The sequence below is a fragment of the Elephantulus edwardii genome, unplaced genomic scaffold (genome assembly GCF_000299155.1).
Source record: "Elephantulus edwardii isolate Elephantulus edwardi_28Jun2011 unplaced genomic scaffold, EleEdw1.0 scaffold00004, whole genome shotgun sequence".
Taxonomy (NCBI): Eukaryota; Metazoa; Chordata; class Mammalia; order Macroscelidea; family Macroscelididae; genus Elephantulus; species Elephantulus edwardii.
The window spans coordinates 9,135,369-9,148,090 of record NW_006399754.1 but is presented as its reverse complement, the minus strand read 5'-3'; the positions used below and the strand labels follow the sequence as shown (position 1 = coordinate 9,148,090).

The following is a 12,722-nucleotide window of genomic DNA, read 5'->3' as shown; positions in this document are numbered from 1 at the left end:
TGAAAGGTATTGTTTCTCTTAGTTCTGGCTCTGTATTCTTTTTGTCATGGTAGAGAAAGCCAACTGATTTTTGTATGTTGATCTTGTATCCTGCTACTTTGCTGAATTGGTTAACCCTTTACAGCTGTTATCCGAGTAGTAGGATCATTGCACAAGATTTTAGACAATCTTGATTCAAGTAATGGCCAAGAAAGTATTTTTTTTAAAAAAAGTCTTTGAGAAGTAAAAATAATTTCCATCATACTCAGGCATTAAAAATGTGCACATCACATTCATAAAACCAGTTGTCAGCTCTACATTATAAGAACGTTCACATTATTCACCCACTGTTCTCTCTTGAGAGGATACTAGATTCCCTAATCAAACTTGTTTAGAGTAAGTACATTTAAAAAAAAATACATTAAGATAGTACATTGATAGCAGTAATAACTAACAGTTGGGCAAATACTATTAAAGGCATTATTTTATGTAATACAAAATAGCTATAAATGTTGAAAACCCTAAACCACAAAATTGCCATGTTGTTTTTGTTGAGTATCACAGAGCTGGAAGTGACCCATAGCTGACCCTCCAGTGGGTTTTCAGAGGCAGTTAATTGCATGGGAGGAGATGGCCCATTTTTTCTCCCGCAGAGCAGCTGATGGATTAGAACCGTGTGCCTTAGAGACTGCAGTCCAGTTTCTTATCACTAGGCCATGAGAGCTCCCTCAAAATTATCATACAGCAGCTATATTACCTATCTTAAAGACTGATACAACTTTATGTCTTGGAATATGAATATTTTTTTTCTTATAAGATAAAATTCTATGCCCAGGTTCCTATCCCAGTCTGAATGATATCACCAACAAACAACCCATGATGAAATGCTAAAATGGAAGTAAAACTAGTATGGAAAACACATTAAAAATATAGTTCAACACAATGATATCTGTTACTTTTTAATATCTTTTTCCGCTTCCTTGGAGCTCTATTGGACTAGTGGTAAGAAGCTATGCTTACAACCTGAAGGCACACAGTTCAAGTCCACCATCTGCTCCAAAGAAGGCTGGGGTATGCCCTCCCATGCTATTTACTGCTTCTGAAAACACACTGGAGGGTCAGTTACGAGCCATCTCTGACTAGACGGCACACAACAGCAACAGCTTCCTAGTACTTAAACTTCAATCATACAGTAGGTGTTACAGAAATATTGACAGCAAGAATTGTAGAGAAGATGGAAGTCAAATTCCACAACGGATACAAGTGGAACGGAACCAACACAATTTGAAGAATTCAAAGTAAAAATACAGGGCCAAGATATTCTGAGGTAAGTGTTGGACTACTCACTGGAAGTTGGTGTTGGTAGCATGATCCCCCAGCCCCTCTGCAAGAGGAAGATGAGGCGGTGTGCCTCCCCTCGTTGAGATTTACAGGGAGGAGGGTTTCTGAGGCTGTAAATCTCAACCGATGGTCTAGAAAGATATTTTTCCCAAAGACACATTTCTTTTTGTCAGATGAATAGAAAAGTATCTCTCTTTAAACTTAAACTGGTTAATCTTTTGTAAAAAATTATTTAAAGCAGTCTCAAACATATTATGCCTTATATCTAAAGTTAACATTCATTATATTCATACTTCATGAGATATAAATTTACTATCTTTATAAATATAGGCACTATTTGGAGCAATTCTGAATTTAACTTTGGATTAAACATAAGAAGTCATTTGCAGATATGAATTATGAGACTATAGTCACATGCCATTTCATTAACTGTAGAGAAACTAATAAGGGTTGAATTCCAAGCTCTAAAAACCCGGTGTTAAATTAAATGCCTAATAACCTGTCATAGCCTCGTCTGCCAGACTGATACATCCTGACCTGGCATTTGCTCATCCATTATATATACAATGGCAGGCTTCCTGATGCTTGCTTCCTAGAAGGGGGTTGAGTTAGGCACTATTAAATCCGCCATCCGTGTTGCCTCTGCCTAGCAACAGCAGATGCGTACACACACGGAGAAGGGGGAGGGAAGGCCCAACGTGGTCTGAAAAATATTTAGGTCAGGAAAGAAAATTTAGCTAGAGGAATGCTAGACTCTATTTCTTTTATGCTCCCAAAATGACAACATAACTATTATATCATTCAACATAATCGTTAAATACCTAAGTCATGGCATTTTCAATTGTTTCCTATACATTTGAAAATTGGGCAGTGAATAAGGAAGGCCAAAGAAGAAATTATTTTGGCAAAGAACATTGCACATACAGTGGACTGCCGAAAGAAAAAAAAAAAACAAACAACAACAACAAACCAAACAAATCCAATTATGGAGGAAGTGAAGTTAGTGTATAAATCTCAGTTTGTGCCTCAGTTCTCATATTCTACGGTATATTCCAAGTAGTGGGATAGCTGGGTCATATGGAATTTCTATGTTTAGCTTTTTGAGGAAGCACCAAATTGCCTTCCAGAAGTATTATTTACCATCGCAAGAACATGGAAACAGCTCAAATGTCCAGAACGAATGGATTGAGAAATTATGGCACATTCACACAATGGAATACTATGCAGCACGCAGGAGCAATAACTTTGTAAATTATTACCTAACATGGGAGGGACTGGAGAGCATTAACTCAGTCCCACAAGGACAAATATTGTATAAAACCATTATTGTAGAATGAGTATAAGGATCCAGGAGGGGCGGGAGAGGCTGGAAGCAAAGGGATGTGGATGTGCAGAGGAAGGGGGGGATTAATCATTGGGTTGTACCGTTTGATAGGTGGAGGGGTGAGGGGAACTGAAAGAACTTGTTCAAATTTGTATTTGAATTTTATAAATAAACTAGTGTGTGGGGGGAGAAAGAAGTGCAGTTATGGTGTCCCTTAGAAATAAAGATAGGAGGACTTCACATTGCATACTTCAGACATGAGGAACTAGTCCCTGAGGAAGGATATGAGACTTGGAGAAACCAAGGGTCAACTGAAGAGGATCAGGCAGGGTTCATTCTGCTGTCTTGGGGGTTTCTGAGTTGGAACCACCTTGGTGGCACCTAACAAGAACAGTCATGTATTTTGCATCTCCTGACTATAACGTACAGGATGAGGTTTAGAAGACGTGTATAATCAACTCCTACATTTTAAGGACTGTAAAATGAAAGGACACGTTAAAATCTAGTGTGCTATTTATAATGTATGTTGCTTTTGAAAGCGTATAAAGGAAGGAGTTAGTGTACAGACAGCATTAGGGGTTGAGGTAACATTTGTAAAAAAAAATTGGAAATGCGTATTTTCACATAAATGGTTCAGAGTACTTATATATAGATTGTTAAGAAAGATAAAATAAAAGAAATTGGAAAGATCTTGTGTGAATGCAAACTTTTTAAGTAAACCAGTATAAAATAAAAACTATTTAAAAAAACATATAATCTAATCCAATGGACAGATGACTAGTCTTTACAAATATTAAAAGTCTAAACAATCAAGCTAATATATTACTGTGCATAGTATACAGTAAAATGCTGTATAACATTTTCTTACACAGGCTTGACCTTTAATATTGAAGATTGTAGAAGGGATAAACAAAAATAATGATAATAATAATAATGACTAATAATGATAGCTATTCTCCCATGAGCAAAGAAGTCCATAAGAGAGTATGCTAAGCTGTGAGCCTTCACTATCATTATTCATCTTCTTAAGTATTTTCTCATTCTGGAAGGAAAAATTGAAAACTTAATGGATCATTTGCTATCACGTATTTGTTAGTATGTTATGTTATGTTACGTTACGTTATGTCACGTTATGTTACATTATGTTACGTTATATTATTTACTGTTGAGTCAGAATTGAGTCATAGTTGACCTTCCAGTGGATTTTCAGAGTCAATGAATCACATGGGAGGAGACTGACAGTCTTTCTACCACAAAACAGCTAGTGGATTTGAACTACGTACCTTTGGGTCAGCAGTGCAGTTCCTTACCACCAAAGCACATATCAAAAGGGGCAAAAAGAGAATGGTATCTAATCTGTAGGTCACAAGCTTTTAACACCACATTCTAATTCAATCACAGAGTCATGCATTACTTGATAACAATAAAGAGAAATTTTGACAATGGTTATCCAGTCTTTTTTTTTTTAAATTTTTTTATTTTTATTTTGTGTGCGTGTACCGTCAAATCAGATCTGACTGGTACAGGAGGATATTGCGCCTCCTTCTCCGGCAGAGCATCTGGTGGATTCGAACCGTGTTCCTCTGGGAGTGCAGTGCAGCTTCTTGCCACTAGGCCACCAGAGCTCCCCTTATCCAGTCTTTTAGGTGATGATAAATGCATTACAAGAAGACACACATGGCTATGTCATGTGCACAAGAAATAGAGAACATTTCTTAAATGCACTCAAGTTAGTGATCATGCGACAGATGAAATTGTAATACTTAAGTGCCTTCCCTTCTGTCTATAAAGATCAACCACTTAGTCCCTGCTGTGTCTTTAATCCATTTCTGCAGGCCTACGCTTCCTTTTCAAGAACAAACCAAATCCCACTGCCATAGAGTCAATTCCAACTCACAGCGAGCTGCAGGACAGAGCAGAACTGCCCTACAATACTCCCTAGCTGTAGTCTTCATAGGAACAGATTGCCACATATTTTTCCCACCAACCTTTTCCTTAGCCAGCTAAATGCTTAAGTATGGCACATAAAATCCATGTCCATCAAGTTCATTTCAAGTCATAGTGACTATCCATCTGGTATCCAAGGTCATACATTTTTACAAGAGGAGACTGTACATCTTCTCCTGTAAAACAGTTGTTGGATTTGAATCACTGATTTTTTGTTGTTGTTGTTACTAATTTAACATCTTATATGTTAGACTGTTGAGTCTTGTACAAATATGGAGTATAAAGATACGGAAGCTCTGAGAGGCCTGAAATACTAGCAGGGCACATTTTGGGTAGAGAGAAGGGCAACAATAACAGAGTAAAGCTGTGAGCAATCAAAATGAAATAAGAACAAACTAGGCAATCTGGTAAGGAGGAAGTTGGGAAGAGACTTGAAAGAAGTGCTGTGGGTTGCCATGAATGCAATGTCTACATGTGGAACTTAAAGAGTTGTTAGGTTTATAAGCTACCCATGTAATTTTGGAGAGCCCTGGTGGCTTAGTGGTAAGGAGTTTTGTTGTCATTCCAAAAATAGGCAGTTTAAATTCACTAGGTGCCCCACGGGAGAAAATGGGGAAAGTCCTCCCATGTGACTTAAAGTTGGAAATCCACTGGAGCTTCAGATATGAACTGGTTCTGATTCAATGGCAAACACAACAACAAATTTGTGATTCTGATGGCCATCATAATGATGATATTTAACGGTCTTGTTCTGTTGATCTGAAAGAGTCAAAGAAATGTAAAGAGGATATCACTCACAAATTAAACTTTGTTAGATAAATTCAAATCTCATTCTTGATTGCAGATTAGAGCCATCTGAACTGTTTAAAAATAAAGCAAAAAAAAAAAAAAAAGGAGGGCACCACACTTTCAGAAGTGTTCTAATTTAACTTGACTGAGGGTGGGATTCAAACTGCAGTACATTTTTACATTTGAAAAACTTTAAGAGGAGTCTATCTACATAAAACACACTACAATAGGAAAATTTTAAGATGAAGGTGAGAGGCTGTTCTATGTCCTGGGATCCTCTGTGGAAAGGCCCAAAGGAATAAACAGGATAATTAAATTAATGAGTTAATGAGTGCCTCCATTTGACAGTTAAGGTCTACTGATGGTGGGAGCGATGAAAGATACTGCTGAGGATTTCCTTAGAAACCACATAGGTTGTTATCACACTTGGACTTCATGTGAGTGTGAAGGATGGACGCTGCAACGCTTTGAAGACAGGCTTTGAACTTGTTCACTCTGATTCAGTCCCTTGCTGTGAATTTGCATTTTCATCCCAGGGTTATCTTTTAACAAGATTCTCAGGTGATTCTTAGAAGCACATGAGCACCTTGTTAAAATGTAAATTCTACAACCAGGAGAGGCAGTAGGTGAACCCAGGAGGTTGGATAACATCCCCATATTTATCTTCCAGGAAAAAGAAAATATTAAACCCCGCCCCCCCCCAACAGTAATGCAGAATAGATCTGAGGAAGCCAGATGTCAAAATTAATGACACAAAGCCCCATCGACATTCTCAATAAAGTACATTGGCCACCATCATGGAAAGCTCTATTTCTAATTCGGGAATAAATGGAAGGAAGTCTTTTCAGAGGAAGTGGTTTTAGAGGAGAGTTTTCCAAAGACATTAGTGCTTTCAAAGTATTTTAAACTTAGATGAGTCAAAGAAGAAAACAAAATACCCAGCTCTCAACTTGATTCTGACTCATGATGAACCCCCCCCAAAAACTGGGTTTCCAAAGATGTAAATCTTAATGGGAGCAGACTGTCCATCTTTCTTTCAGGGAATTCTTAATAGACTGGATGTGTCATCCTTTTAGCAACCATGGCTAAGATTTTTCTTCCCAACTACTGTGAAATTTCCTCTTGTGAGATTTACTGCCTCTGAAAACCTGCTGGAGGGTCTGCTATGGGTCAGTCCCAACTCAATGACATACTACCGAATAACAAATGTGCTGGAGAAGAGAGCTGACTATATCATGGGATGTCAAAAGAATAAACAAATCTGTTTTGGAGGAAGGGAAAGCATGGTGCCCCTTAAAAACAAAGATGGTAAAACATGGTCTCACATACTTTGGACCAGAGGGGCCAGTTTTGGGAAAAAGACATTGTGTTGGGAAAGGAAGAGGGTCGGCAAGGAAAGGAAGAGGCTCAATGAGACGGACAGACACAGAGACTACAACAACTGCATTGAGCTTGATGGAGATTGTGAAGAATAGGTCAAGGTGCGGATCTGTTGTTCATAGGGTTGCTGTGAGTTGTAGTCACTGAAAGGCAACTGACAAGGAGTAACAAAAATTAAAATAGCAACTCCCCAGGGGATCTCCAGAAGGCTCTTCCCAGAGAGATTTCAGATATATGGAGACCATGAGTGGTTTAGTTTGGTTTTAATAGGAAGCTCATTGTGTAGCAGGTTTGGAATTTAAAGCAAAACAAAATCATTTTTTGAACAGTGAAACCCCAAGCCAGACCTATTGTAATCTACTCACTTCCAGCTTATGACAATGCGTGAGTCAGAGTGTAGAACCGAGCTCCATGGGCTCTTCAATGGCTGGGATGTTTACAGAAGCAGATTATCAGACCTTAATTCTTTAGCACAGCTGGGTGGGCCCATCCTGCCAATCTTTTGGTTAGGATCTGCTCTGTTGTAATGGGTGAAGCTGTGCTAATATCCCCAAGGCACGCAGTTCCAAACCACCAGCTGTTCCCTGGGAAGAGGGTGAGCAACTCCCTGTGTCATTTACTGCAACTGCGAACTCTCTGGAAGGTCAACTCTGAGTCGGTTCCAACTCAATGGCACACAGCAACAACAACAACAACAACAACAATAACTGGGGGATTTATCAAGGATGAGTTTAAGAAATAAAGCCCATACAGTAGAGACAATCGATCCCAAGGCAAAGTCTGAAAAAGAAAAACACCCCTTGGTTTTCTTCTCTCTTCATTATGCAAGTGCTTCTCCAGTCCCCCCATCCTCTTTAGATACCCTCCACTGCGCCTCCTTTCCCGTCGCCCAACCAAGGCTTTCATGGATTATGGTGGGGCTATACCCTTTGCTCTCCTCCAGTCTCTGGCCAGGTGCTAGAACTACATCTACTAGACAATGGTCGGGAGGTCCTGTGGTGGTGTAGTCTGCAGGGAGCTGTGCCGATAACCTGAAGGCTCAGCCTCTCTGGAGGTTTCAATCCACCAGTGTCTCTGTGGAAGAATGATGGCTAATCTCTATTGTGATTTACAGAAACCCAGCAGAGGACACACTAGGAGTTGATTATGACTCAGTAACAATAAATTCAGATAATACACATTATGCTACTATTTGATCAACTCTATGAGGACATCGTTCATCCAGTGTATTAGTAAATTCTGTATATGTTTGCTGATTGGAAAAGGACGATGTGAAAGTATATGAGATATCCAACAGACCTTTAAATTTGATAACGTTAAAGAAAAGCTCAGTAACTCGGGTAATGGGGGTACATGTGTTGGTGTCAGTGAGGCTGGCTCGGGACACAGCGGGTTTCAGAGCTATTGTACACAGGGTCGCTATGAATTGCAGGTGACTCATAACAACAACACATAACAATAACACAATAATACAATAACAACATAATAACGCATAACAGTACATGCAACACACAGCAACATTAATAACAATATATAACAATAACATAACAACAACACATAACAATAACACAATAATACAATAACAACATAATAACGCATAACAGTACATTCAACACACAGCAACATTAATAACAATATATAACAATAACATAACAACAACACATAACAATAACAGTCTTAAATTCTGGCAAGATGATTTCTTTGCTATTAGAAAGTCATTAGATTAAACTAAATGGTGCAAAAAGACAAAAAAACCCCCAAAAAACAAAAAACCCACACACCCAAACAAACCAACCCCAAACAAACAAACAAAACCCCTTTCAGAACAATGAGAGTCTGTAACTTCACTCATGTGCTTTCATTATGGATCTATAATGTGCCAGGAGGGAGCTATGAGAGCTGAGCAAGACAGATGTATTTCTGATGCACATGGTATAGAACACATAAATAAGTCATTTGCCCAAGAGAGTTTATAGAGGATGACTGATTCATAGAACATGATGGGGGAGCTAAGACCTGTGAACAGCTTTAAAGAGTAAGTAGGATTTGGCTTTCTGATAAATAATTAGAAGGCATTTCAACACATAAAAAGACTTGTTTTAGGCTTTCAGGATATTTAAATTGAACTGATTAGTGGAAGAAACATAAGGGGAGAAATCACAAAAGCAAATTCAGGTATCTTGAATTTTAAAAATTTAGCAAATAGCAATGAACAAAATGTTAATTAAGGCTAAAACTGACAATTCAAGACCAGTTGAAAAGAAACTAATTACATTCATTTGTTATGATTATTATTACAAATCTCTTTCCTCCTACATTATAAAGTTTTATACTAACTGTTGTCCTGAAAAACTTAGTTACCAGTCATTTGAGAGTAATTTCAAAGTCAAAGTCATTGTTGTGGAGTCAGAACAAACTTGTAGCTGACCCTCCAATAGGTTTTCAGAGGCTGTAAATCAATGCAAGAAATGAGAGGGCATTGCCCATTGTTCTTGCTTTTACAGAATAGCTAGCAGATTAGAACTGAAGGCATTTGGGTTGGCAGTACAACTCCTTATCCACTAGGCCACCAGAGCTCCCAACCTTGGAGAGTCAGTATTTCCTGGATAAAGAGGTAACTAGTCTTTTGAAGCAGGAGAAGGATGGGTCATTTCCTCCTGACAGATAAAGACTGCCTCTGCAAACCCACAGAAGGGTCAGGTCCAAGCTGGTTCTCACTCAATGGCACACAACAAGAAGTCTTTTGAAAACCCACCCAACCAAACACCGTGATAGAAACATACAACACAAATGGCTCAGTTAGGTTACAAATGTAATAGCTTTGAATTTTCGTTCTTGAATACTTTAAAATGAATGAAAAAAACCATCATGAATGTATTATTTGCTTGCAAGTAACTTTTCTAATTTCTTTCTTATTCCTAACAAATCAAGATAAGGAATACATAAAAGAAAACTTACTATCTTCATCTAGTTGGATTAAAATATTTTCTTCCATTAATAATAACCAGTAATTAATTTTAATAAAAAAGTACCTTACAATGTAATAAAAATCTTTGCATAAAGTTCACCATTTACCTGTAATATATACTTATATATAAATGAACACAAATGCTGTACATTCTTTTGTGAGGTGAGAACTATAAATCTCAGATATCTGTCTACTAACTGGAGTTGTAAGTGCAGAACTGGAGCTCTTGGTATTCTTCAACTAGCACTGTTCCATTTCATACAGTAAACGTGTAAACCCTACTAGAAATGTCAAAAGCCATCGCCAAGGATTAAATAAGCCCCTTGGTACTACCGTTAACTATGACTCTAATGTATTAATCTGGCATTCACTAAATGTCATCCACTTACAGTTAATGCTCCCAAAACCCCAAACTAATTTTGCGAGTCCCAGTTTGTTCACATTGTAATAAAATTCTATTTGATTTGACAGGAATTAGAAAACTGTGGAGAAAGTAGGACACTTACCTCTTTCTGACGGTACTTAATAGCCAATTTTAATCTTGCGAGATCATTTCCACTTTGTTCTTCTATCAGGCTATTGTCATCTCGGTAATTAAGAATGATTTCCAGTTCTCTGGAGCTTCTAGTCTGATCCAGAAGGTCCTTGGCAAACTGTTTGCACTGCCGTGACAGTTCCTCATACTCCGACTTGAATTCATTTTCCACCTTGCTCAGTTCCTGCAGCTCCCAGCTTAGCTGGAAGGCTGTGAGGAAAGGGTCTTCGCTAGACAGCGCGATGAGCGAAGGGCTGGCCAAGGCCTTATAGATGTTGAGGCGTGAGCGGGAGTGGCGAAGACTGTCCACGTCTGAGCTGGAGACACACTCAACACAGTTACAGCGCACCTCATGGGGCCGGGGCACTGAGACGCCCTTCTGAACCAAAAGTTTTATGATTTCATAATTATTTGTATGGGCCGCCAAAATAATGGGTGTTATGTCTGGAGTGAATTCAGAGAACTGCTTATCCAGGAGAATGGGAGGCACCTGGGGAAAAGAACAGAGAGGAGATTATGAGTATTCATTCAACTGGTCAAAGCTGTGAATTTCAAGCAGCCTGTGATCGTGGGGTTGAGCAGGGGTCATAATAAAGCTATTGCCAGCATCTGCAGAAGAGAGAGGACCTTTATCATTTTTGAAAATGTAAAATAATACCTGAGGCAAAGATTTTTTCTAATAAAATGACCTTTTTCTATATTTTACTTGAATTATCTGAATAATGATATTTTATCAAATCTTCATAATTTCATAAAGTTACACCTGTGGAATCTCTTTACTAAATAACATTTTAAGTTATAGAATGTTCTTCCCCTTCCTTTATTTTCTGATCATCTAGTGTTCTGCTGAACCAATAAATATACTTACAATTCTTGACTGCTTCAAATCCAAGGACTTTGTGTACTAACATAAGGATTGACATATAGACTGGAAGAATTGCTTTGGGATTTGGGATGGTTCAGATGAAGACCTTCCAGCTTGGTTTATGATGTAGTCATTTCTTGATGAGAGCTGATGTAGTAATAGGATCATTTCCTTGTTGAGATCTTCCAGAATGTAATCACCTCCAAGACAATAAGCCAATCAGTTGAGATGAGTTTCACGGTGGGTGGTTCTATATAAAATGAATAGGAAGCCTCTCCTGTCCTCTGATCAAACTAGACTCTGAATTGGCTCTCATCTCTGGTTCTTGGAGCTGAACCAAGGACCCGTTTTACCTGCTGATCTTTAATTCATCAAGCTCTGGAACTCTAGGAGGCAGGAAAAGCCCCCTTCCTAAGGTCTGTTGCAGGGACCTGGGACTTGCCAGATCCTATAAGAGCATGAGTTATCTCCTCATGGTAAATCTCAATAGCTCTCTTTCCCTGTATAGCCAAAGCTTTATTGGTTTTGCTTCTTTAGAAAATGCAGATTAAGCAAAGGTTCCAGAAATAAGCCCATGTATTCATGACCAACTGATTTTCATCAAGAATGCCAAGCCTATCAAATGGGGAAGCACAAAATAGTATCTTCAGCAACTGGTGCTGGGAAACTTGATAGTCACATGAAAAGAAAATTAAGGTGAACTCCTACTTCATGCTATAAATAAAAAAAAAGTAACTCAAAATTGATCAATTAAATTATCCAAACAAACAGCATTATGTGGTGTGGTTGATGCTGACTCATAGACACTCTGAAACCAGAGGACCTAATGATTTGTTGCTGTTGTTGCTGTTAGTGTGTGCTGTTGAGCCAGAACTGACCCACACATGACCCTCCAGCAGGTCGTCAGAGGCAGTGAATGGCACAGGGGCAGATTGCCCATCTTTTTCTGCAGAGCTGCTGGAGGATTTTGACCTCATGTCTTTGTGATTGCAGTGAAACTTCTTACCACTAGGCCACCAGAAGACCTTTCGGTTAGCAGCAAAACCGTTAAACACGGAGCCACTACAGGTGAATCTTTTAGCCTTGTCAATGAAGTCTTAACTATGACAACAAAGCTATGAGTAACAACAGAAAAGAAATAAGTTGCCCATTAAAATTTAAAATAAGTTCTTTAAATGAATTAAAGGGCATTGATCAGAATGTGAAAACATCAATATGTACAATAAAAGAAAAAACACGAATGACCAACAAGCACATGACTTTGTTCTTAATGTCTCATTTGTAGTTAGGGAAACCAGAAATTAGTCAAATTAATCAGTAGGAAATCAAAACCACAATAAAGTGGATCACAAACTATGACCATCCAGTTAGGAATCAAGTGCTTAAGAAGTGTGCCAGAACTGGGGCTCTTTCACACATGCTAAGGTCATTATAAGGGAGAAGAGGTGGGGAGGAGGGAGAGGGGGAGAGGAGGAGGGAGAAGGAGGAGGAGGGAGGTGGAGGGGGATTAGGGAGGAAAAGGAGTAGGGAAGAGGGGAGAGAGAGAGAGAGAAAGCGAGAAAAAGAGAGAGAGAAGGGAAGGGAAGGGAAGGGA

At 38.7% G+C, this 12,722-nt stretch overlaps 1 protein-coding gene across 6 annotated transcripts in view; it reads right to left on the bottom strand.

The window, feature by feature from the left end:
* The window catches only part of TRPC4 (transient receptor potential cation channel, subfamily C, member 4), a 203,891-nt gene that overhangs the window by 140,471 nt on the left and 50,698 nt on the right, over positions 1–12,722 (bottom strand). For 5 of the 6 annotated variants that reach the window (XM_006879533.1, XM_006879535.1, XM_006879536.1 and 2 more), the window contains exon 2: positions 10,235–10,753. The exons of the other annotated variant lie outside the window; for it this stretch is intronic. In XM_006879533.1, coding sequence (XP_006879595.1) covers positions 10,235–10,753 — 519 coding nt within the window. The remainder of the gene's footprint in view (positions 1–10,234; positions 10,754–12,722) is intronic. 6 annotated transcript variants of the gene reach the window in all.